The sequence below is a fragment of the Myzus persicae genome, unplaced genomic scaffold, assembly GCF_001856785.1.
Source record: "Myzus persicae strain clone G006 unplaced genomic scaffold, MPER_G0061.0, whole genome shotgun sequence".
NCBI lineage: Eukaryota > Metazoa > Arthropoda > Insecta > Hemiptera > Aphididae > Myzus > Myzus persicae.
This window is the reverse complement of record NW_019103998.1, coordinates 162,903-189,654: the sequence shown is the minus strand read 5'-3', so window position 1 is coordinate 189,654 and position 26,752 is coordinate 162,903. Positions and strand designations below refer to the sequence as shown.

At 28.6% G+C, this 26,752-nt stretch overlaps 1 protein-coding gene and 1 pseudogene across 1 annotated transcript; one reads left to right on the top strand and one right to left on the bottom strand.

Annotated features, from left to right (window-relative positions):
- The first annotated feature begins 7,552 nt into the window (after positions 1–7,552).
- LOC111037424 lies at positions 7,553–8,714 on the top strand (annotated as a pseudogene).
- An 11,935-nt stretch (positions 8,715–20,649) lies between these two features.
- LOC111037427 lies at positions 20,650–23,700 on the bottom strand. The gene is made up of 6 exons (XM_022319995.1): positions 23,684–23,700; positions 23,412–23,611; positions 22,693–22,905; positions 21,569–21,766; positions 21,432–21,504; positions 20,650–20,763 (listed from the first exon to the last, which is right to left on the bottom strand). The coding sequence occupies exons 1-6, from the start codon at positions 23,698–23,700 to the stop codon at positions 20,715–20,717; spliced, it is 750 nt and encodes a 249-aa protein (XP_022175687.1). The 3' UTR covers positions 20,650–20,714.
- Between the last annotated feature and the right edge of the window lie 3,052 nt (positions 23,701–26,752).

Here is a 26,752-nt window from a genome sequence, read left to right as displayed (position 1 = left end):
ATTATTGTGCTTGTGAATGTGTTTGATTTTATTTTAAATGTAAGTTTATTTAGTTTATTATAAACACGAGGGTCAAAAAATGTTACAAGTTACAATTGCATATTACACCTATACCTACAAAAATACATTTAAAAACAGTATTAAAAAAATATATTTAGTTGTAGGTTTTAGGTATCAGTATTAAGCCACTTAGTTTGTTCACGGTCTTCTCCAAAGGTTTGTGTACAGCAGCGGTCGCCACTGAGCGGTCCACGGGCCTCATGCGGCCCTTTAGCAACTTAAGTGAGGCCCGCACTAAAATTAAATTGTTCATTCTAAAATCCAAAATTCTAAACAGTGAATAATATGAACGTAGCTTATTATCTTATTATTTTTATTTATTTCATCTTTCTATTTTAAACTTGTATTGAATTACCAGTTGGACAGATAAGTAGGCACCTACGATTATGAGTTTATTCATTTCCACCAGTGCACAGTAGTGCGCTATTGTCGACATCAAATACATCCGTAGACATAAAAAAGATTATAAAAGAAACAGAAAGATACCGCAAATCAACATCAAAACAACATTAAATCAAATTAATTAACTTTTATTAAAAAAATATCAATATTAATCTAATAACTTAATAAATATATAAATTTAATATACAATGCTAATAATATGAATGATTTGTATTTTGCATCAAATAAACTATGAATTGACATTCAAAATAATAATTATAAATCCAAGAAAAAAATGTGTGTCATTCGTGTACTTTTTCGGGTAAAACACGATTGCGTACGTTCGTTATCGGCGATACCTTTTTTAGGTACACGATTGCGTACGATTTTACCTGATTTTTAACTAAACGATTGCGTACGAAATTTTAAGCGCTGTTGCCAATTTTCATACCGTTATATATACCACATATTATGACACACATATTATTATTATTATATTATTGGGTTGGGATTTTATAGCATTTGTATATTTCTTATGAGATGCTTAAAAAATAGCAGAGTAAACTAAAAATGTGTTTCATGATACAGAGAAGTCAAATTAAACATTTTATTTTCCTAAAATCTGTCTTATATTTGAAATTATAACCAAAAAAAGACTTAAACAGAATCCAAAGCACCATAAAGGATTATGATGAGTATAAAAATATCCATAAAAATGTAACTCAATATTTAAAAGTAGTAGGCTATAGATGTCAAGGAATCGAAATTTAAACTTACTTATTTATTAAATTACTTTTTTACCATTAACTTTTTTTACTAATTATTTTAGAACTAGTTTATTCAATATTTTTTATATTATTATTATTTTATATTATATTATTTATTAATACGATGAAAAAATTAAATTTGACAACGTTGCATATAATTTCAGACGCAATCGTGTTTATTTATTTTTTTCTTAAGGGTACTTTTAACCCATCTACAAACATACGCAATCGTGTTGCCAAAAAGGACAAACGTACGCAATCGTGTTCTACCCACTTTTTCCTACAATATATACATAATTTTATATTTTTAATTATTATCATTAAAAATGTATGCGGCCCGCAAATAATATTCAAAAACTACATTTGGCCCATTTACAATCCTAGTGAGGACCGCTGGTGTACAGAGTTTTATTGGATTCTCCATATTATCACTATCAGAAATTATATTTATCACAGTTGAGGCCAAACTACACTGATCGTTATCATTTATCACCCGGAAATTAAAGGTATTTATGTTTTAAATCTTCTAATTTAAATCATCTTTTTTTCAATTATCCAGCCTAGAGAAACATAAAATCTTTTTTTTATGGCCCCTAGTATAAAAAAGTTTGACGCCCGCTGATGTATGATATTAAAAAAAAATATATGAAAATCAACACTGTTTGCGCCCCAAATTTCTTAATACAGCCTAGCCTCCAATATTCGTGGAGCTGAATCTACAACCACCGAAAAAAAGTGGAACAATGTGTTATATTTAAATAATACTGGTTTATTTTTTTACGATTTAACGCATGATGATTGCGTTGTACAAATTACTCACAATCATTCACCGGCTTACTTTTTCATTAAAAACTAATGTTTTTGTCATTTTTGCCAATCTACTTTATCTTTAATTTTGTTACCGACGCTAGAAATATTACATTTTCCTAGTGACCTAAATGGACCTTGATTATTAAGTTAAAATTTAGTTCGTTCTTTTTCATTTAATGCATCAACCTTGAAGATTTGTGTTAAGTGAAAATAACGCAGTTAATGCAAAAAGTACAACAGTTTCAAGTATAAGTATATATTTCACGAAATTAATTTAAAAACATTCTAATTGTTTCACTAACTTTATACAGTGAAACCTAGATAACTCGAATCTGCCGAGGACAAAGAAAAATTTTAGCTATCGAAAATACGAATTATAGGTAGACGTTCGAGTTATTGACGTTCCACTGTACCTATTTTATTTTAATGATGTGTAATAAGTTTATCATAATTTTATTTAACACTATTTTAATCACTGTATTAATTAATATAAATGTATTAATAGTTCAACCATTTAATTTCTCAATTTTGATCTTTATATGAATCATCACAGACATCACTTATTAAGCCATTATGGTACAAAGAATATCAATGATAATATTTGTCTCTTATCATTGTCTGCTTAGAAAAATTCATCAAAATATTTCTTTGAGAGTACAGCATTTGATTTTAGATTAGATTTTGGTGAACATTTCATGGATTACTTAGGTCAGACTGTGTTTAACTCTCTAGTCCATACTCTAGAGTCTAGACTCTAGACCATTACATTTTTATAAATGTTGTTAATTTTATAAACAAAACTAGATTATTTATGAAATAAAAAATTATATTTAATTATTTAATAGAAAACTAGAAAACTATAGTTATAATGGGACAATTCACTTTGTATAGTTATTCATATAGTTATTTTAATTTTTAATTGTTTAACGTCTGTTATAACTAATTTGCCTCACCATTAGCTATGATAAATCGTACATGCTTACATATCAAATTTGGATTGCACTTTTAATAATTTAATACTCTTGAATAATAATTAAAAAAATGTTTCCTTCTAGGTATTATTAAGTACAATATATTTTAAACGATTGAATAACAACCTACAATACTAAGCTCCAAAAGCATTATTTATTTACTAGCGGACAGTTAAGTCATGTAGTATAACATGTTTCATATAGTTAAAGGTATAACAAGAAATTATGACAAAGGAAATAACTTTTGTTATAATCAATATAACTGATTGACTCGAGCGCTATGCGTATAATATAACATTTTTTATTTTTGAATAGGAATTGAAAATAAAAAAATAAAAATCTTATATAAATGTATGGAGCATTTATAAATAGTTATGTACAATTTAAAAAATCTGATTCTTAAGAAAATTTTGAGGGCAAAAACATCTATCTAAGTCAAGATGTTTATTTTTATGATTTATTGAAATATACTATAATTTTTGAAGGAATTCTAATTTAAAAAAAAAAATATTTAGATTATAAAAAGTAGTTATTTAGAAAAAAAAGTCTAAACTTTTTGAATTAAAAATGTGTTTGATCTGTTTGAAGACTAGATCAACTCTACTAAATAAAGAGATTTCAAAAAATTGATTTACAATTGTTTTACAATCTACATTTCTAGAAGTCAAGATTTACAACTTTTGAGTTTTTCAAAATATAAGTACATCAGACTTAAAATTTTTATTAACAGTATTAAACAATAAAAATAAAAAATGTTCACTATTCGTGTGGCGTAAGAGTCTGTAATTTATATTAAAAAAAAATTTTTTTTAATATTGACTGTAATATAAAAGTTTTTTTTCACTTTTCAGGTCTTCCAGTTATACTCTGCATATATTATTGTAATTCCACAAGAGTGACAATGTATATAAAACTCGAATGAAATGCGGAATAGTGTCTCTGGCTACTTTTAATAATGATAATTGTCGTGTTATGACAACGAACACAAAAAAAAAATAAATTCCAACTCTACCACTTAAATAACAGACTTGTACAAATTACTAAAAGGTATTATAATCTAGAACAACGAAAACTATATTATATTATCAATTCAAATATTATTAATTATTATATAACGTCCAATGAAGCTGCTGCATTTATTTATTTTTTGTCTAAATTTTGTTTTTGTAAATAATGTTTTAGTACATAGATTGATATATTTATAAGTAGATATTACTGGGTACTCATTTTTCACAAAAAATATAGGTCATCTCGGACATCTCCTATACTATTTCATTATAACACTATGATGGCTTTTTTTTTATAAAAGATTTATTTTAATTATTTTAATGACAATCCAATTATTTTTTAGTTTAATAATCAGAGGAAGAATATTTATCTCTAAAAATGGCGATGGTATAAATATCGAATAATAAATTATTATATTTTTTCTGATGGGTTTTGAAATTGACAGTTTTTTATTATGAAAAAATACCTATCTTGTGATCATCATACCGAATACTGATAAAAAATAAAATTAGTATTGCGATAATTTTTTTTTTTTGTAAATTAAATCTTCGAGTTATTGATGTTTCACCGTTTCTGGTGAAAATTGCAAGTGTTTAAAGTTATTAGTTTTTGAGTTACAGTTGTTACACCAAAAAAATAAAATCGATTTTTTCAAAAATGTGTTTTGAAAAAAAATGCATTCCTTTATTTTTTTTTATGTTTTTCCCGATTCATTTGAAAACTTCTGAAAATCATCAATTATACACCAACTAGATTTACTTTTCCATCAGAAGAGAGGTGCTGTAATCGAAGCATTTTTACTACTCAAAATTTTGATGACAGAAAAAAACACACACCATTGTAAATACAATACTTTTTTTGCTGTGGTCAGAATATAAAATTTAAATTTAAAATTCTAAAATAGCCCATGGGTCCATAATGCTGCTCATAATATTATGTAGGTAATAATAAAATATAATTACTAATAAATAATATTATTTTATTTTATTTTACCCTTTACGCAGCAGTGAGCCACGCGTAACCACAAATATGATGGAATTCGCGAACGACAAGTTCCTTGTATCTATAGTTAGGTTAGGTTTAATAAAAATCATAAAAAGTTTAAAATTTAAAAAAAAAAGAAAAATTATATTCAATATCTAATTGAAAATCATAAAACGATTGAATCGATATTGCGCTACAATATAAAAATCAGAAAGAAAAAAATATCAATATGTAAAATCTTGAAGTTGAAATGAAAGCGTTTTTCAGATTTAGAATTTTATCAATAAAACAAAAATTATTATACCATATTTCGTGAAAGAAAATGATGAGTACCTTATCGTGTGTATTTTTTTTAAATGTTCGACATATTATTGTACAATTAATCAAAGTATGTAGATTATTAGAAATGTTTTAATCTGCACGTTTAACATAAAGGATTGCATATGAGTATAGGTAACACCTGAAGTGCCACAGGTGCTTATTTCTTACAAAAAAATCTAAAGCCATGACCAGTGTTATTAATTTACTATATTGCACTTCAATTGAATTGAAATTGAATTCGCTTTGAGTGGTCTATATATAAATGTATAAAATCAATATTCCATGTAAATACGACCCATTTTGCATTCTGTAAAAATATCGTGTAGCTCTTCGTCTTGAACAGGTACTTATACCTACCTACCTATAATAATAATAATAATAATAATATATTCTTAGAAAGTTCGTTTAGCGTGCATGTACAGCCGCCAGCCGGTAAAACCGAACACTTTAATATCATTTTACCTAACACCTGTAGATTGTTTGTTCGGTTGTTGATGTTATTGGTGACGTGGCTGATAACAATGAAGCACTGACGAGTGGACGTCAACTCGTGACAAATGGTAAGTCCTTCTCACGAGCTTCTGTAGTCGAGCCCGTCACGGCGAAAAACGAAAAGGTATACAATAAAACATATAGGTTCTCACTACTCAGTGTATCATAAAGTATTAAAGTGCCACATTTGGAAATTTTGCACCCGGTGTCAAAATAAATTAGCACCAATTACGGCGGCCAACACAGGAGGAATATGGGGAAAATGACACTTTTTGAACTTTTTGGATTTTGAGCAAAGGAAATAATCTATTGGTTTTACAATACTGCAATGTTTTCTTTTTCAAAATATTGTTTAACAATCTAAGCTAATAATAAAATAAAATTACAATATGAAACATGACTACTAAAATGTAATTGTAAATTCAAAAATTTAGGTACTGTTTCTATAATACATTTTTTTTTACTAAATTATGGATAATTTGCTTAAGTAAATTTAAGAGTGATGGATTTGTTCTTCACATTTCTATCATATCAGCGTCTATATTACACCTGATCTAAAAAATAAAAGTTATTAACTATCGACAATTTATAGTTTTCTAGTGCTTACAAAATAATGTACTGCACTGTTAAAATACATATAGCTCAAAAACTACTCGTCCTAAATTCGATGTTTATGTACCGGAATACTTGAAAAAATATTCTGCTTTGGAATTGGGAATTAAAAATGCATGCGTTGCCATTGAAAAATTAAAAACAATAAAGTTATTGGTTACCAAAAATATTGTTTTGTGACGACTTAAAATTACGTAAAAGAAATATTTTCAAAAAGGTTAGTTTTCTTAAATAATGAATATTGAATGTCCTACCATAAATGGATCACTCCTTGTAGTACTTGTTTCAAAACATTCGGTCATTTGCACTATTACGGTAGGTAGTGGGTCGCTAATTATTAATTTTCCCCGGTCGGTCTGAAATGCAATCCGTCTCTGCCAATGGACTGTCATTTAAAATATTTAAATGTAATTATTACCATGATGTGTAACTGTGTTACCATATTAATAGGGTACTTGTTGGTAATATTACTAAACGTCACATTACAGGATTTATCTCAAGCACAATAATAACACAAATGTATAACCAAGACATCCTAACACAATTCGCCCCTGTAATATGAATATATTGATAATATTACATATTGTTTTAAATGTTATGTCAAGCCGATTGTAATGCGGAGTTCTGGATAGGCAATTTAGGTACATCTCAGGTATAGTCATAATATTTGGATTTGAAAAATTTCAAAATGGCCAATTCTTAAAACTTGTTTTCAGGAAACTTTGGATTGTTAAAAAATTAATAACATTGTTTCAAAGTAGGACTGGTTCATTTGAAAAGTAATAACTCGTTAAAAAAAAATAATTAAAATATCTAAAACTTCTGATATACTTATTTAAAAAAGTTTTATACAACTAGATCAAATTGACTTCACAAAAACAACGAGAGTTCAAATTTTTTTTAAAAATAAACTAAAATAATTAAATAAAAGGTTTTACAATCGAAATAGCTTCCACAGACCGATCGTCTTCGAATCAGTCGGTCTTCTTAGAGCGGAGCCATTCGTTACAACATGGATTTAATATACCTTTTTTTTTTTCAAAATAAATGTTGCTATATAAACTGTAATAGACACTAGAATAGTAAATTATAGTTCATGGATAAATAATGGGTATTGTTCGGGATGCTGTATTGTAACATCAAGAAATGTTGTACAACATTGATAACCGTTCAAACATTTCACAGGAACTCATTGTACAAATGTCCAGTGGCACTTATATGTTAGGTGAGAAAATTCTTTATAATAAGTAACAATTATAACTATGAATTCTGAAATTGAAAATCGTGTACATATTTGATGTACCTACCTATTTAAAATTTGTTTAGCTGAAATGAACCCATTCCTAAACATGAATGATGAACACATAAACGTTTATGAATCTGCATCTCCTATGTGTTCTGAAAGCACAAACACAATACAGAGTTCACAGTTTCAACACCCCGTCCAATATCATATGCCTTAGCATACTCAATAATGGTTCTAACAATTTTGCTGTTGATTGTGGTGAGTATTAGTCTTATGTATTAACTTTGAGATTTTTTTGATGTAAATGTACCATATTTAAAAGGTAATGGTTGAAAAAAAACTTAAACACTGCAAATCATTGATGCACTCATTTAATTTACTTATAAATTACATCAAAGTATGCTTTGCTAGAAACTAAAAACTGTTATATTTAAATTAAAAAATATACGTGTAGCTATGTAATAACTATTGAAAAAATTAATATTTTTCTACTTCAGATGCTGCTCAGACAAATATATTGAATCTTATATATGAACAATTTGTTGAAACAAATGTATATTTATGTACCAGAAATAATAATCCTAGGTTTTTACTAAGATTATACTCTTAATACAAATGATCCAGATTTTAAATTCAATGAGGTAAGAATATTAAATTTTTAAAGAATTTTTTTTTTAAATGTATAATCTGTTAGCTACAAAAAAAGTCACTAATGTGTATTCCATTTTATAAAGTCCTATTAATCCTAGACATAATTTAATTTTGCAGACAAATTTGTACTAATACCAAGAATTTCAATACATGTGTGTTACAAATAATTTTCAGTAACGAGCTGTCTTCAAAGTGTTTGTAGACAGATTTTTAAAATAACTACAGACTTAAAAACATTTTGTTTTTGAGCATCATGAAAGGTAGTTTAAATATTGTTAAGTTAAAAATTGCATAGCTGAAATAATTATTTTTGTTTGTTTATTTTTTTATATAGACTTATCTAGAAAAAACTTTAACTCATCAGATCTTGATTTTGAGTTACACGTAAAAGACAGGTTTCTTCATGTCTAACAGCAATTTATAATACTTCAACGGATACAAAATAAATAATAATTTTTCTAATTTTTTACATTCAGAGGAGAAAATAATAGTATAAACATAAGCACATCTGTTACCTTGTATATAGCAAGTATTTTTTAGATGTTTTATTTATAATAAACTAATATAAATATATATATTATAAGTCATATTCAGAAAATAACTTAGGTAGGTACTCACTCATTATAATAATAGCAAATTGCAAAATTTTTTATTGTGTATCTTTTTTTGATGTATCATTATAATTATACACATACATCATGCTGTATAAATTATTTCTATTATGTGGAAACTTATGCTTTATTCAATTGTTATAACTTTTGAATAGGAAATTCATTTTTGTACCTACTTATGTTTTTATAAAAGAAATGTTGTTCATAAGGTACGTTTTTTTTATTTTGTATGTAAATGCCATAGTATTAAACAATTAATAACTGTATAAGAAATATGTTATTTACTGTTATTATTATTTTTTCATTATTATGTATTAATGTTTTATTGAATAACCAAAATTTGAGATAGAAATTCATTTTCATATCAACTTTAATGTTTATAAAGCAAAAGAAAAGTTGTTATTTAGTACTATGTATATTACTGTACATTATATTATGTGTTATTCATTTTGTATGTAAATACATTATTATTAATCATTTAATAACTTTAGAAGACATAAGTTATTTACTTATGTTATTATTATTTCATGATGATGTATACTGAATATTAATCCGTTAGAGCGCGAAACTAGTAACAACCTGGTATATTTGATTTCTGTTCCCGGGAGGTGTATATTGTAAATGTCATATGAATACTGAATAGGTATGGGAATTCCATTTTCATTTGTATAGATTATATTATGTGTTAATCATTTTTTATGTAAATTCTGTATTACTATGTACCTAGCTACTTATGTTAAGTATACATTTTATAATTAAATTGCAAATTTTAAGTTCTGTATCTATTTCTGATGTAAAGGCAGTTGTCTCATTATAATTATAAATATAATTATGCTGTATATATTATTATTATTATGTAGATACTTATGCTGTATTCAATAGTAATAACTTTTAAATGACAATTCTTTTTTGTACAATTCTTTTTTGTACCTATTTAATATGTTGTAGTAAAAGAAAAGTTGGGCATTTTGTATGTAAATGCTATATTTTTTAACATTTAATGACTATATAAGAAATAAGTTATTTACTATTATTATTATTATTATTTCATTATAATGTACTAATGTTTTATTCAATAGCCAAACTTTTAGATAGAAATTAATTTTCATACCTACTTATTTGTTTATAAAACAAAAGAAAAGTTGTTCATTAGGTACTAGGTATTTTATTATACATTATATTATGTGTTATTCATTTTGTATGTAAATGCAATATACATACAGTATACAGTGCCATGAACCTAGCTACTTATGTTATAAATTTAATTATTAAATTGCCAATTTTATGTATTGTAACTATTTTTGATGTAAAAGCAGATGTCTCATTATAATTATACATATAAAGCATGTTGTATATATTATTATTATTATGTGGAAAATTATGCTTTAATCAATTGTTATAACTATTAACGGGAAATTTATTTTTGTACCTGCTTATGTTTTTATAAAAGAAAAATTGTTCATTAGGTACTAGGTATATTACTATACATTATATCATGGGTTTGTTATTTTATATGTAAATGCTATATTATTAAACATTTAATAACTGTATAAAAAAAAAGTTATTTATTTATATTATTATTATTTCTTGATGATGTATGTGGAATATTAATACGTTAGAGAACGACACTAGTAACAACCTGGTATATTTGATTTCTGTTCCTGGGAGGTATATATTGTAATTTTCATATAGATACTGACTAAGCGAAATCCATTTTTAATTTATATAGATTATATTATGTAATTGTCATTTTGTATGTAAATGCCAGATTATTATGTTTAGTATACATTTAATAATTAAATTGCAAATTTTATGTTTTGTATTTTTTTTTTTGTAAGTGCAGTCTCATTATAATTATACGTTCAATTATTCTGTATTTATTATTAATATTATGTAGATACTTAGGGCTCCCGAATGACCACTCGGTAATGCCCGAGAACACTGTTTAAAAATGATATGGTGGCCAAAATCAACAAGCGTACGACCACAGGTAAATTACGGGTAGGCAATTGAATATGTACAGACGACGATAACAACCAGGACGGGAAAGACCTGTCGTGGGAATGAGGATGGTACAAGTTATTTATGGGGAGGGGGTCTCTGTGATCGATCTGGTATGGTGCAATGATCACAGAGCTCACAAACAGTAGGGACAGTACTTAAAACTAACTTAAAACAGTTAAAACTACTGGAGTCATGGGATGCCGATGGACTGGAAGGAATTGTAGGCGGACGCAGTAGGCAGACGTCGAACTGGACGATCTGGGCGATCTGGGCTACCGTATTAATAATAACTAATAAGTAATAACAATGTAAAATATCCTAGACTGACATTCCTTCTCTTAATCGTTTTTTGTATACAACGATAGTACCAATATAATAGAATTCAAATTTATTGGTATCCATATTGATTTTACAATGATGTGTGTTTTTAATTTTTATTATTTTATATTTTCAATTTTGTGTCTGTCATCACGGTTCAAGGCAGTAAAAGTGCTTCGATTAGGAAAGTGAAACTAGTTGATGCGTTTGGGAGTTCAAAATTTGAAATTCATAGTAAGTTTTCAAAGGCGACTGGAAAAACAAACAAAAAATTTAGGAAATACGGAAATTTGTACGCAAAACTAGTGTTTGAAAAAAATCGATTTTGGTTTTTAGTGTAACTCCAAAAAAATGAGCATATTGATACATGACATTTTCACTGAATTTTCATGTTAGAATTTTCTGTATACCATAACATTTTCAAAATATTTTTGATTCGTGTTGAACTATTTATAAGCACATCAAATTTTCGTATATTATTGGTTTTTTTTTTAAACTACTGACCAAAAAAATTGTTCGATCTGTCAATATAATTGTAAATGTAATTCAAGGTTCCAGGTAAGTTGTCTTTGGTGGAAATCATTGGATACAAATTTAATAGCATCCACTGCAGAGACCTTCTCGACACGTCCTAATGTACACAGCAACTACACACAGCTACAACTGATATCTAATTGGTCGATTGTCATTTTGCTTCTGGTTGTTGAATGATAATAAATTCATAATTTTTTCCAATATTTTGAATAGAAATACCACAAGAAGTCCCGTGGCATGTCCAATACTATAACCATATGTTGTATGTAAATTAAAACCGAAATGTAATGTATGTAATAATTTTACAGGTATTATGAATAATTACAAAATAATACAATTATTGTAGGAACAATTTTTTTTTGTAAGTGATTATTTTTACCTTTGTATTTATTCAACCGGGTGGGGGCGGCGGTCTCTCTCTCCAGGCACCGCGACTGCCCGTAGAGCGATGCCACCCGTGAACGAGATTCGAACCGGCGTCGGTGCTCGTCGCAACCGACGCTTCGGTCGACTCGGCCACTTCACCCCCACGAAAATAGATGATCCTATGATAGGTATTATAGATATTAAAGGAGCACACAACACAAAAAATAAGTTTTTTTTATTTGAAAGCATGTTCAATTCTAAGGATAATGGTATGGGTTTTACGTTTCTACTCACATTATTCAATAAGTTATGAGCAATTTACTCGTAAAATGACGTGTGACGTCACTGGGCCGGAGTCATCATAATTGCCTATCTTATACGTGTAAAAGTTCCTCGCTTCACACAACGATTTATCAACCTAAACATTTTCTTTTTAAAATTTAATTGACGTATAAATGTGTGGTTTTATGTGTTTAAGACGATGCAAGAATCAGAATTTCAATATGATGTTTAGTTTTTTAAATATTAAAAATCTTAAAAGAGACATTTTGGTTAAACCGCACGTCATGGCGAGCGGCGCGCGGAGTTCGAAAAACGGGTCCGCCGTTTAACCAAAATGTCTGTTTTAAGATTTTTAATACTTAAAAAATTTTAACAATTAAAGTTTAAAAAGAAAATGTTTAGGTTGATAAATCGTTGTGTGAAGCAAGGAACTTTTACACGTATAAGATAGGCAATTACGATGACTCCGGCCCAGTGACGTCATGCGGTTATTCCACATCTCTTAATATCTCTTAAAGTAATTTTTTTTTTTACATCGTATCTTCACAAAATCATTTCATATAACCATAACTACAATAATTTAACATTTAAAAAAAATTTAAAGAATTTTTTTTATTTGTGTTGTGTGCTCCTTTAAATATAATCGGTAGACACTTGAGTTGAGTATCGAAGGAATGTGTTGTCTAAACCTACTATACAGCAGAGCAACATCCACTTACCTGTTTTATTTTTAAGCTGCATATTAAAATTACTCTGTTGGATTAAAAAAATCAGGGCCTAGTCTTAAATATTTTAATATTATTTCAAAACAATTTTTTTTTAAGATGTATTGTTAACAAAAAAAAAAAAAAACATTTATCTAGATATGTTATTGTTTTTTTATGATAAATTGTATTTATTTTAATGTCAATCATTACACATTTCATTAAATGTATATTTTTCGGATTATGCGTCTTGGAAGCTGGTCTATCCATGAGTTATAAAGGCCATAGATTTTTTTATTTGGGTTTGAAACAGATTTGTTAACAATTGCTTGAGACACATAAACTTATCCGCCTTTTTATGTCGATTCTAATTGTCATTCAGTGATGAGCCTACATATTTTATTTTTGAAAAATTTTTGTTAAAAAAAAATATCATATATAATTTATGACGACTGCCAATACGGGTTTGCATGTTCACAAGTCAATGACGGAAAAAATTTATTTGAAGCTAATTGCAAAGGTATTTGTTTCAAGAACAACAGAAAGAAATCAACATTTGGAAATATTAAAAAAAAAAAAATACCTATAGGTACTTTAAGATAAATGTACTTACGTTTATTTTTATTAGTTTCATATTGGTCTCCAGGTTATACCCAACTCGTAGTCTTTATTGCTTTAATTATTTTATTGTTATTCTTAACTATTGAGTACTGATGTATATGTATTAAGTACACACCTGATTTCATTTTTTGTTTTGCTTCAATATTAAAAAAAATTAACATCCAATAGTACACAACTTAAAATATTTTTGTATTTTTAATATATTTTTTTATTAATAATCTAAAATTTAAATAGGTTTATCTCTCTGTATATAAAGAAAAGTTATTTTAGCAATAATCAACGCAGGGCCGAACGTATTTGAGTTATCGAATTGAAATGTTAATTGTATGGATTAATATTACAATGTCAAGTTCCGCTAACAAAGGATTTTTCAAAATTTTTACTTCAAAGGGTTGAAATGGATTGTTTACGTGCAAATTGTATATCTATATATTATACATATTTTACAGAACGGCGATCTGTGGGTTTCCATAGCGACGTGCAACCATAACTTTTTGTCCTTCTTACTATGTGTTTGATCGGCGTGTTAATATGAATTGTTCCGAGAAGTAAAATTCTACAATCTATGTATATCTATCTATGTGGGTACATAAAAACAAATCCCTATTTCACTTAGTCGTGGCATCACGCTTATAGCTTATCATTAGAAACAGTCCCGTCTATCTTCTATCTATGATATACAACAGTTAATTTATAATTTCTTTTTAGTGCTCATTTCACAGTGGAATCAATCGGATGAGTAGGTAATGAACAATTTTACAGTGAGCTTTTCGATAAGAGTTTGTTCATCGTAATTAGTTTAAGCTACCACACTTAAAATTTTAAACAAACTTAAGTCACCCGCGGGCCGCCGTGACACACAATATGTGTCAGTGGTGTGTAACACGGGGTACAAGTGTCGCTCAGGCAACACCTTAAATATGGGTGGACGGGTATTGATAGAAGAAAAATAGGACATTTCATAGGTCGGTATAACAGTTGTGTGCTGAGGGATATGTCACCTCGAATTATTTGAGCAATACCTATTTTTTTTATGATATACGTCACTAGTGAAATGATATAGGTAGTCTCATTCAGAATCTTAATAATAAAGGTATACAAATACATATTTGCTGCTTTTTCCTAAAGCCATTAATTTGTTAGAGTGTGAAGCCATTCCTATATTTTTAAATGAAGATGTCGTCGTAATAAAAAAAGTTAAGAAGCCCCGCGTTGATATTTAGTACAGATTTATAGTTAATATTTACCCAAAAATAAATTTCAATACCTATCAGTTGCGGATGTGAGTGAAGGAGTGAATGTACTAATCCACTAACACTGTGTGATCTGTATCCAGGATTGTCATCCTGCTATTCGACAAATTAAATTGGTAACATTATTAATGCAAAATGGTTTTAGTCTTATCATTAATAACCACCACTAAATCCACCTAACCCCATCAGTGAGCGTACACTGATAATTTCAATGGCAAATTGTTAAATGAAAAAAAATACAAAAATGAAACCATCTACTTGATTTAAATGATTTGTTTTAAAATTTTCGGATTTCAAGAAATATTAGATTTTTTGTTGACATTTAAAACTGCCTTTAATGTTAATAAAATATAGTCTTAGTGTATAATTTGTGACTGGCAACACAAATGTAAATGTATTGTATAATACATTGTATAATATATTTTGTGGTGTCGTATAATAATATGATGAACTACACTGCACTACTGCAGAATTGAAAACCGAGAGGTATAAGAATATAAAATAAATGATAGGTTTGTTATTGATTGGTAACGATGCATGATTCGTGAGGATATATTATTAATAATTAGATTACCCGGGTAATGGGGGGGGGGGGGGTGGTCACCAGTGAGTAAATACGGCGACGATCGTCCGGCATCGGAGTTGCATTAATCCATTTAACATGAACACGCAACAGTGGACAATTCGCATGAACAGTGATAGGTAGACGAAAACAATTGCACCGATTTTGGGTACGTATAATATTACGTTAAATTGCATAAAAAATATTTTTTATTTTTATAGGAAACGATGAGGATAACACGATTTTCTTCAAAGGGGTATAATATTTACGATACCCAATTCCATTATTACTACTATTTGTCAGCACATACCTATGTTCTGACGACGGACATTCAGAACGAGAAGAACAATATTTTCGACTTTAAGTTGCCCAAACTCGCTGGGTTATATCAAATGATAGATCCTGGAAATGTCGAGGTCGAAACGTCTGTCGCATTGCCATGACATGCGTTTTGCTGTACACGTGTCTCATCTCGATAATGTCGAACCTTGGTGGTCTGCACAATATTGCACGGCCAATATACACCCACAAGCATGGATTATTTTTGGAAATCAGCAAACACGTTTTACTTAATCTACAAGTTTTGGATCGTCGTCCGCCACTCGGATGACATATTGTTGGAATTGTTTGTCGATCACGCGCTACAGTTTTATACTTTGCCCAGCATCCGTAACAGACATTGGCGAGGACACTGGACCATTGGCGAGAACGTTTGACGTGGTTAACGACCATATAATATGTCGTCGTTTGTTTCTCGGGTACCATCACTAACGTGACCACGACCTTGGTATTCAGTGGAGATACTAGTCAAAAACCGCGACGGTTCTATCGGTTATTACCGGCAGAACGTCATGAAATTCTAGTGCATTGTGTCTGACGAAACGTACTACAACGCTCACTATTGTACTTTTTACTTCGTCGAGGTATTTTTCATTTTCTTGTTGGCAATATTATTCATTATATTCGATATCCTTCTGATTACACTGTGCTTTAGTATGAACTGTCAGATGCAAATCATTTGCTCAGCGTTCGAATCGATCGGACACAAATCACATTCCTTTATCGGTGAGGAACCAAGCTGAATGTACGAAAATACAATTTAATACACTATTAATTAAAAACAACTATAATATAGATCGTCAAGCAGTAATGGGGTAAGGGTTAATTTTTTAATGAAGTATTCTTATATTGTTACATTTCAACTGAAAAACTTGTCGAACTAAATATGATTGAAAATTATCATTACCTATTTATCTTAACATATCAAGGACAATATGGGTAAGGACTAAGGATACATAGTTTATATTTATTAAAATGTAATATAGGTATTATAGTCGATAATATAATATAGTTAACAGTATTATATTTAATTGCAATAATAAGAGCAATTATTTTAATTATTTTTCTAGTAGCGTGAAATTGATATATTTTCTGTATTTATTTATACGTCTTATGAACAAAAAAAAATTAATAATAACTTAAAAAATACAAAGCATATTCAAATGCATTCCTTCAAACAACAAATTTAAGCTGTAACAGGAAGATCTGGCGAATAAAATAACTTTTGTTTTACTAAATATATTTATATTATTTTCTCGTTTATCTATTTTTATTGACACGTATATTATTCCATTTTAATTTTTTTTTCAATAGTGAAAATCAAAAAATTTTAATCTGATTTAAAGATTTTTGAAAAATTCAACATAACCAACTTAAAAATTTGTTATGTAAGAAACTATTGATTTGTAAAATAATTTATCGGTCAAGTATTTTATTTTTTATGATTTTCGTATAATGTCTTTTTCTTAGTAAGACACCTTAATTTAAAAAGTAATAACTTTTTAAAAAACGAATTAGATTTTAAGAAGTGGGTACTCACCTAACTTGCCTTTCCAAAATTCTCATAATTTTATTTGAAACAAGTGTATACTTTTTCATGAGAGATTGGTTGGTGCTTTCGAATTTTGACCTTCGGATGCAGAATGTTCGTTGTCATTGCCTTACGTCAAGCCAAATGACTTAACACGGCTCTGCCATTTTTTTTTCAGGAAATATGAAGTAGCTTAAAATCTATTTAGAAGAGTGATGTTGATACAAATTTTCGTATCATCATTATAATATGTCTTCACGCTTTGGTTTACTTTCACAACGGTAAAAAAATTACGTAATACATAGATTTGTTTAGGTACATAGGTTATATTATTATATCAATGCAATATTATGATTTTACATTAAACGTAAGCTTACCTATAATTTTTAAAATTTAAATCAAAATTTGAGACAAATGAGATTATTGTTAATGTCTATTAATATTTTTAAATCAAAGAATTTATAATTGCTCTTCAATTATATGTTGTACAAATTATTAATCAGATTACAGTTGTCCATCTTTTGATGTCAAATCTTAACTCAAAACGATAAATACACTCATGTCATATGAGTTGTAGTAATTTAGTATTACTCTGTAATGGGACACCATTTTGCTGTGACATATCATTTTTGTAATATTAATAGTTTCAGGATCAGTACACTTTCTCGACATTCAATTGCCCGACAGTATCAAAACCCATGGTAAATAAATCTGTGTCAACAACTATTCAAAAATGTAATAAAGTATTATGTAGTATTATATTATTATTATAAACTTATGTTACATTCAAAATTATACAAATAACAACAATACATATGTCCGGCTGTATGAAGTTTCGGTAAAAATAAATGTGTCAACCATTATTCAATGATTCAGTAAAATGTTGTTTTATTTTCTATTCAACGTTACATTCAAAATTAATGTTGTTGACGGTTTTAAAATTTATCTCAAAATATAATAATAATAACAAAATAATTAATAAAACATAACAATTTAATGCTACAACGAGGGAGTGCCCTTGGAAATGATATACATTTGAACGATTTGTCCTGTCTTGTAAAATTGCACTACTAGGTACCTTTTTCTAGTTCAGTGTTTTCCTTGTTAGTATGTGCCTTTCGCAATAGTTTCTCCACTATTTTCGACGAAATCAAAATTATTCTTCTATAAAGACTACATGTCTTATAAGTTGTCAAACATAATATAGTTATTACAACCATGCATCTTTTGATTTCAAATTTTAACTCAAAACGATAAGTTAATTTGTAATTCGTACTGCTCTGCAATGAATGAACAGGTTTTACTATGACATAATATTATCATAATGTTAATAGTTGCCTACTCCACTTCATAATACACCCAAGAATGAAATTTGTTTTTTAAATTGTTGTTAATTAAAAAAAAATATTTTATCGTTAAAGTGTGTGATTAATCGATTACAAATATCCATAGTTCATTTCCTTACAGAATGGTTTGAATATTGAGTTTTTTAAAATTCATATGTGCACAGTATTTATGAATTAATTAAGTGGTATTTTCTCTGGTGTAAAATGATTTTAGGGTTTCTCCGACGATGATAGATTTAAGGCTTCGAATGCCATAGTCAAAATAAAGTATTGCTCAATTCCTCCAATATCGTTTCAAATATTTATGGAGTGTTATTTATTTGGGAATATACAAGATCATGAATTTTGTATGCATTATTATTTTAGGATAGTTCATTAATTGTTGATGAAACACTTTATGCACCTTGTCTATATTAAGTCACATTTAAATATAGCATTTATAAATGTATTTAGACAACATAGGTACTTTGCTAAGTAGACAATTCTGTTAATTCTACACGTTTGAAGAAAAACTATGAAAATATACGCTGTAGAAAATGTGTCTTATCCGACGAATTTTATAGTCACAGGTTTAAAACAAACATGGTTTTTATTTGAACTTTTTTTTTAAAGAAAGTTTCAATAATATTCGCATTGTACAACAGCAATAGGATTGAAATGGATATAAAATGTAAAAAATTGATATTATTGACAATGAAATTAAATAATTCTAACCAAAAAAAGTTAAAATTTACTCAAACGAAAATTGTAAACTTGGAAATGTTTTTTTAAGTAAGTCCTAATGTGATTATTATTTAACTAGTTTCATAACATCTTAGTCGAATGCATATTTATTGGACTAGTATTTTGTAATTATATCATCACCAACACATTAGTTTTATTTTGGTCTTTTGTGAATAACTATCAAAAAATATATTTATATTTTTGGTAGTTAATTATTAATAATTAGTTTTATTTTGAATTGCTGATAATGCGTGATTGCTACACAGTTAATTCGGTCTTAGTCAATTATATATAAAAAATGATGAATGAATTTTGTTCATGTTTATTTTGAATTTAATAAAGTTTTATATTATTCCTCTAACTATTAGACTATTGTCTAGTCGAATTTAAATGTTTATTGCAATTAACATTAGGTGAATCGATAAATTATTAATATGGTTATGTAACAGTTTATATAGAGTTCATTGTAAATCATCAAAATAAAATATTTCTTAATTTATTGTTATTTAATTAATTTAAGTCATGTGAAAAAAAAAATATTGTCTTGCTGAGCTATTTCACTATGATGTCTAGTGAATTAGTGTTAAATTTGAAGTCAATGATAAAAAATCATTGCATACGATAAACTATTCTGAGCGAAGACGGTTTGTCAGTCTATCATATTACAAAGTATACTTTATGATATTCTAATATTGTGTTTAAAATGTTTAAATAGTAACTAATTTATTTTTAGAATAGCCATAAGTACTACAGAGTACAGGAGGTTTAATTAATTTTAGCCAAAAAAAAAACGACTTTGCAAATGTCAATGTATGTATAACATATAATAATATATTTTAATATTATTGTAAAAGTGGTGGGACTACTAACCTACCTAACTATTTGAAGAACGTGTGATACTTGCGTGCGATGCCTTCGAACGTTATAATATATACGTTAAATTCATAGCTAAACAACCTAGGTATCCAAAGTTTTAATAATAATGTATATAATTAAGGTAACCCAAGTGTATTAACTCTGTTTAAATTTCTGTCAATAAAAATCTACGCTAACAGACACTATACAAACTCACAAATATATGTAGGAATAAAAAACTATGTAGTTGAAAATTTTATTTTTCATCAAGACTATAATCTGAAGAAAACGCAAGTTCGAAGAAGCACACAATACTAAATTATATTATGCGATGTGGTGGTGCCGCCTCAAATTCGTATTTGTTATGTCTTTTTGGGGGCCGGGGTTTCCACTTTGAGACCTTTTATTAATCTGAAAAAACAAAATGTCAAAAATGAATTCATCTCAATATAGTAAAGATTATTTATCTATTTATTATTTAGTAGTGGTTTATCGAAGTAAAGTGTATGAGCTAAAAATCGAACTCGAAACAACATTTTTAATAATCGTTTGTCGAACCAAACATTTCGTTTAAAATCGAATCGAACCCATATCAAACATTTTGCATCATACCAAATTGAACCCGAAGCGAGTTTTTGAATTAAATGCCAAAATAAAGTTTTTAGTTTTATGTCCAACCAAAATAATCAATTTAACACAATTAAAGATTTAATTTAATATAAGTCTTATCTAGTCGTTGTCTGTTTTAACTTTTTAGTTTTTACATTAGCGTCATTCCCATTGTTTGCCGATAAAATAGATAATGGAGAAAATTAAAATCAAAAAATAAACACCGGAAACATATTGTTTTTGTTCGGATAACGTTTGATGTGTTCTAATTATTTCCGGAGTTCAGATAAATTTAGAATTTTGAACTTTTAAGATCGAGGTCAGTTTGGTTTTTTAAAAACTATGTTTGACTTTTGAACTAGAACCGAACACGTTGATTTCTGTTCGATGTTTTGGGACTTTTATCCGTTCAACCCACTCTCCAATATTTAGATATTTCGATAAGCTATTAATTGTCTAACTATACATACTCTTCGACTCCGTTTTTAGTGTCTGGTTCTGTTGTTTTGCTCAGAATCTTTTGTAAGGCACCAATCATGTAATCTAATTAAACGGTTAACGTTGAAAATAGAATTTATAAAACAAAGAAGAAAAATAATTCGCATACTTTTCGTTTGTTTTTTATCTTTGGCGCACGGGTCTGTTGGTTTTTGTTTCCTCTTGCCCAACGAGTTTAACTCTTTTAAGTATTTCGCTTCGCCGGAGACTGGATCTAACTGCAACTTGGTCACGCCTAGCTTTCCCATGATATCCTCTTCGTTAAACGATGTAAATGTATCCAGCACGGGTTTTTCAACATCAGAACCTATGAAAAACAAAATCAATCGAATCAATATTCACCATGTTTACACAATTATCATCAAATTAAACAATATACAAGACATTTTGACGGATAATAATATAATTGTATTACCTGTCATATATTGGGGAGTCTGTGGCAGACCGGGGACGCTGACCTTTAAAGATTTAGGTCACTTATAAATAAAAATGGAGTTAGAAATTCGAGAGGTAGAACCTATGGGAGATAGCTTAAAAAAAAAAAAACATAACATTTTAAAGATAATTTTACAATTTATTAAAATGTAATAATTTTACATTTTGAAAACTTTCAAACTTAAAAATAATAAAACTAATATTTTATAAAAAATAAGAATTCTACAGATAACAATGCCCTCTTTATATTTTGTCTCAATACCTGGACAAGAATAGTGGGCCCACTTACTGCATACTGATTTCACCCACCCACGATATTGGACCTCACTTCAACTCGAAAATGTATGCCTCGAAATACACCAAAATTTGGTATAACTATATACAGCCATCGCGCGTCGGCTGCATACTTGAAAATAACCTATTTCATACGCTTACATATTCATTGGAATATTTCACAGAGCTTGGGCACAACAATGTTGAAAACCATTTTGTTTAAACAAATATATATATATGGTATCTATTGAAAATATTGATAACTGGCTTTGACAAGTTTTTGTGAATAATATTGCGGTATGATGATTATTCTAAGGACTTATGGATTTTATTGTGTAATGTTTTTTTATGTATGGGTAGTAAATACGTGGTGTGATGTCCTCGGTTAGTTACGTTTCCCTGATGTTATACCATTACGTTAAGTCACACAATCAAAGATGCAATAGAATATTGTTTGTCGAAAATTCGATTTGTTTTCTAACATCGATTGCGATTCTGCGCCAACAGGCATACGAAAGTACTAACTTTTTAAGTTTTTCTCGTCCTTTTCTTTTTCTTTTTCTATTTCCTCTAAGTCTTTTTTTCGTTTGTTTTCCTGCATTTTTTCGCCGACCTTGGCGTAAAGCGATATCAGCTGTTCTTCCAGCTCGCCGACGATTTTCTCTATGCTTTCCGGGTAACCGTAGTCCACTTTCATGCATCTCAAGAACTCCAACGCCCATTGTAATTGATTGACGCCTGTGGTGGAGTTCACAAAGGCACAAAATGTTATGATATAGTTTTAATGATACATTTGTGGGTATATAATTATCATTGTCATTATTATTGTGATATAGATATAGAGATATCCATTTCGTCCCTATGTGTTATGGTTAGGTTAGGCCTATAGGAATTGGATGCAGTGTTAGGTTTTTTGGTGCTATTTGGTTTATTGCTGAGCAGGTTTGAAATAATTTTCACGACATTTCGAGAAAAATATTCTTAGTATATAGCGTATTCTGAATATTTTTGTACATTTAGTGATTTTGTTGTTTTAATTTTTCATATTTTAATGATTAACGGCGATAATAATTTGGAAATAAAAAAAATAAATACTTTATAATGTATATTTATTTTGAGAGTTTTCACTATTATTATTATTATCGTATTTTTTCAAATCTCAAATCAATATCAGAGTGACGCTTAGGTACCCATATACGGTTATAAATTATTATGACCTAAAAAACTGTGTGTTTGTGCGTTACCGATTTTGATTTTAGATTTCTTGCCGTACACCGACCACAGAACTGTGATCAGGTTGTCGAACAGTGTGGCCAACGGCTGTTGGAGTGAAAACGTTTTGTTGTGTCCGGGCGGCGGTGCCACTCGAAAGTTGTACAGCATTGGGTTGAAAGCGAAGTTTTCACTATTACCGTCGCGCTCGGTCTTGGCGGCAGGAACGGACCTGGAAAAGTATAGACAAACACCGAGATTACATTCGACTGGCGTTTGAATCGCACCCAAAGTGGCTCCTTACTCAGTCTTGGACGACATTTCGCTTAGAAATTTAAAACGATATTATGTCGAAAGTAGTTAAAAATTTTTGTAGTCTAATGAAACGTCGTTCGTTGTTTACTAAGACCATAGTCAACCGTCATCTGTTGTTTTATTACTAGCCAGAACGTGCGGCGTTCGCAGCCACGGAATCGGTACGGACGTTGTTATTGTAACATTATTATTGTGCTGCCAAAGACTTTGTATTTCGACGTGCAGAAACAACACCTCCCAACTCGGATTTTGGTCGAACTCAGTGAGAAACTCGGGTTTTATTCAAACTTTTGCGCGGAATCGACTGGCGATGTGAGACGATAATACGCAGATGCTAATAGAGTACTATCCGAAAAAATTACAACACAGCATATTATTGTCATCTGAAATCTTAGGACATCGCCACCTAAAAACCTGTATACATTTCTATGCTTCAGATATCTGAAGGTTTACATGAGGCGAGCTTTTGTACAAATATATTATATTATGGTCCATCGCAGTATTTTTAGTTTTAATCGCGAACAATAACTGTGCAAAATCACAATTCATTTCTTATTTTAAGCGAATTCGTTCGCCGTCGAATTTTTGTCGTGGTTTTTAAAATAGGCGTACCTAATAATATATTGAGATATACGCTACTGGTCACATTGGGCTATCGCGACCTGTATGAGAAAGACACTGTTCTTTGTGGTTGTCTGTTGTACGTAGGTTGTGCCGTAGTATGAATTATATGAAATAGCCAAGAACGTCCGCATGAATTTTTCAAGGGGGGGGGGTGCAAAATGTATTCATTTTTAAACTTTTTGTTTCACTGTCCGATAACTGACAATTAAGTATCGCAGGAACATGTTTTCTTTCATATCCGTTGGGTTTTTTTTTATATTTATTTATGAATTCTAAACTAGATGACACTGGTACGACACTTAATCTTACATTTTAATTAATTGATACTATGCAGGTAATAGTTTTAAAATAACAATCAATGAGTTTTTTTTTTCATAGTTAAATATATAGTGTTTTACATTGATTTTTTGATTTTATAATTATTACAATTTGTTTATAAAGTTAAATGTTTCTACCTTCTGTAAAATAAATTATGAATTGTCGAACCATTTGGAAACAATGTATTACTTTTATTACTTGATAACGTAAATTAATAAATTAATATAGCTTATTAATTATAGTAAGCAACCTTGTTTAAAACTTTAATTAGAGACTTGAAACTATTATATAAAATCTGTGGACGTTTAATTTTTTTTATCAAAAAAGTTTAAACTTGGTTGACGCTTGGCCCAATTATTACATGCCATTATAAATCTATAAAGCAAAGTTCTTAGTTCTGACGTTTATAATATTGAGTGTAATAAAAATCACTCGGTAAAAAAAAAGTTTTGTATTTTTAATTTAAAAACTATTTATATATTGTGATATATCTTATATTACACAATTACTGTGATAACTAATCCAGAAAAAAGTATTCTGGTTAATACTTCTCCTAATTCCCCGACGGACGCCCCTGGAGATAGCTCGCTAATTTTTTTGTAACACTACGTATTTACGATAAATTGACATTACATCTTATATACACCACTCATTAAAATATTGTTGGTGAATTTTCTGATTTTTTTTTTCGTAGTTGTCTTGCAATCAAAATTAAAAAAAACCCCTCAATTTCACTATTAATGTTGAAATAATCATAAAAGCTACTAAAAACTTCCTACACAGAATGTGGTTTTGTTGATCTTCTGTAATATTAATAAAATTTAGATAGGTGCTGTTGCTGCGATACATGTCCATACAGCAAGAAACTATGTAGTACCTACATAATTATTATTAATTAAATAAATTATTAAATAATTCGTTGGGTAAGACATTGGTCGGGAATGATTGGTTTTTCGTCAAAAGCCTTGCCCTTATTTTACCTATTGTAATTTTGGTAAAAAAAACTATCCACCTATTCTTTATAATTTAGAAAGTAAGAGGTCACATCGCGTTATGATCATTTCTATAATTTCTATAATTTCTATCATTCATACTTTCATTTTGAAAAGAAAAAAATTATAAAACCGAACAACTTTTAGGTACCTGCTTACTAGCTTATAACCGCCGAACAATATATATTTTTCGTCTTTTGAGTTATTTTAATAAATGTTGGTTGAAGATGTCAAGCTAAAATATTTAACCAACTAAAACAATTTTAAATATGTCCTCTGGTAGAGACTCGAATATTCCAATATTTATTCAGAATAATAGTTTGAATAAGAATTTTTACCAACTATGGGAATCGTCTAGTTTGAGTGAAAAATAAAAAAATGTTACCTGAGTCACTGCAGAATACATAGACATATTCTCGTACACCTTAAATTTTCTGAAAAAACGAATTTTATTTTTGTACATTAAATCAGTCACGTACACAAAAAAAAATTTCGGTGGGAGGGGGTTTACAAAATATAGCAATACAAATTGTACAGCAACTTAATAAAACAATATATTCCTCCTTTCTCATTATTTTTTAATGTGACAATTATTATGCTAAATATCTAAATTCTTTGTGTGTCATTAATAATAATATTAATAATAATAAATAATGTGTTACGAACAGAATAGAAATGTATTTGATTATTATGCGCATAAAATTATATAGGTATATTAAACTATTAAGTAGATAGAAGAAAAAAAATCAAAAAAATGTACCAACTTTTATGTCAGTTGTGTGATAAAGACAATTTGGACAATTTGGAATAAGTGATTGTAGTTTAGTAATAAGTAATTACACTTTGATGATCAGCGGGGCTAGGATTTGTATTTGCAATAAAAAATTGTAAAATATGCATTTTATTTACCAAAATATGCAAAAATATGCATTTTAATTTTTATAAGATAAACACAAAAATATAGTTACAAAAAAAATATTTATTTATTGTAATACATCATTTGTTGTCTATTTGTCTTAATACGAGTATAATATAATTGAGAAATAAAATAAAATAATTTAGAAATAAAATTTATAATTCACATTCACTACGTGTGTTACTTGCTAGCTATGACGACATATTTT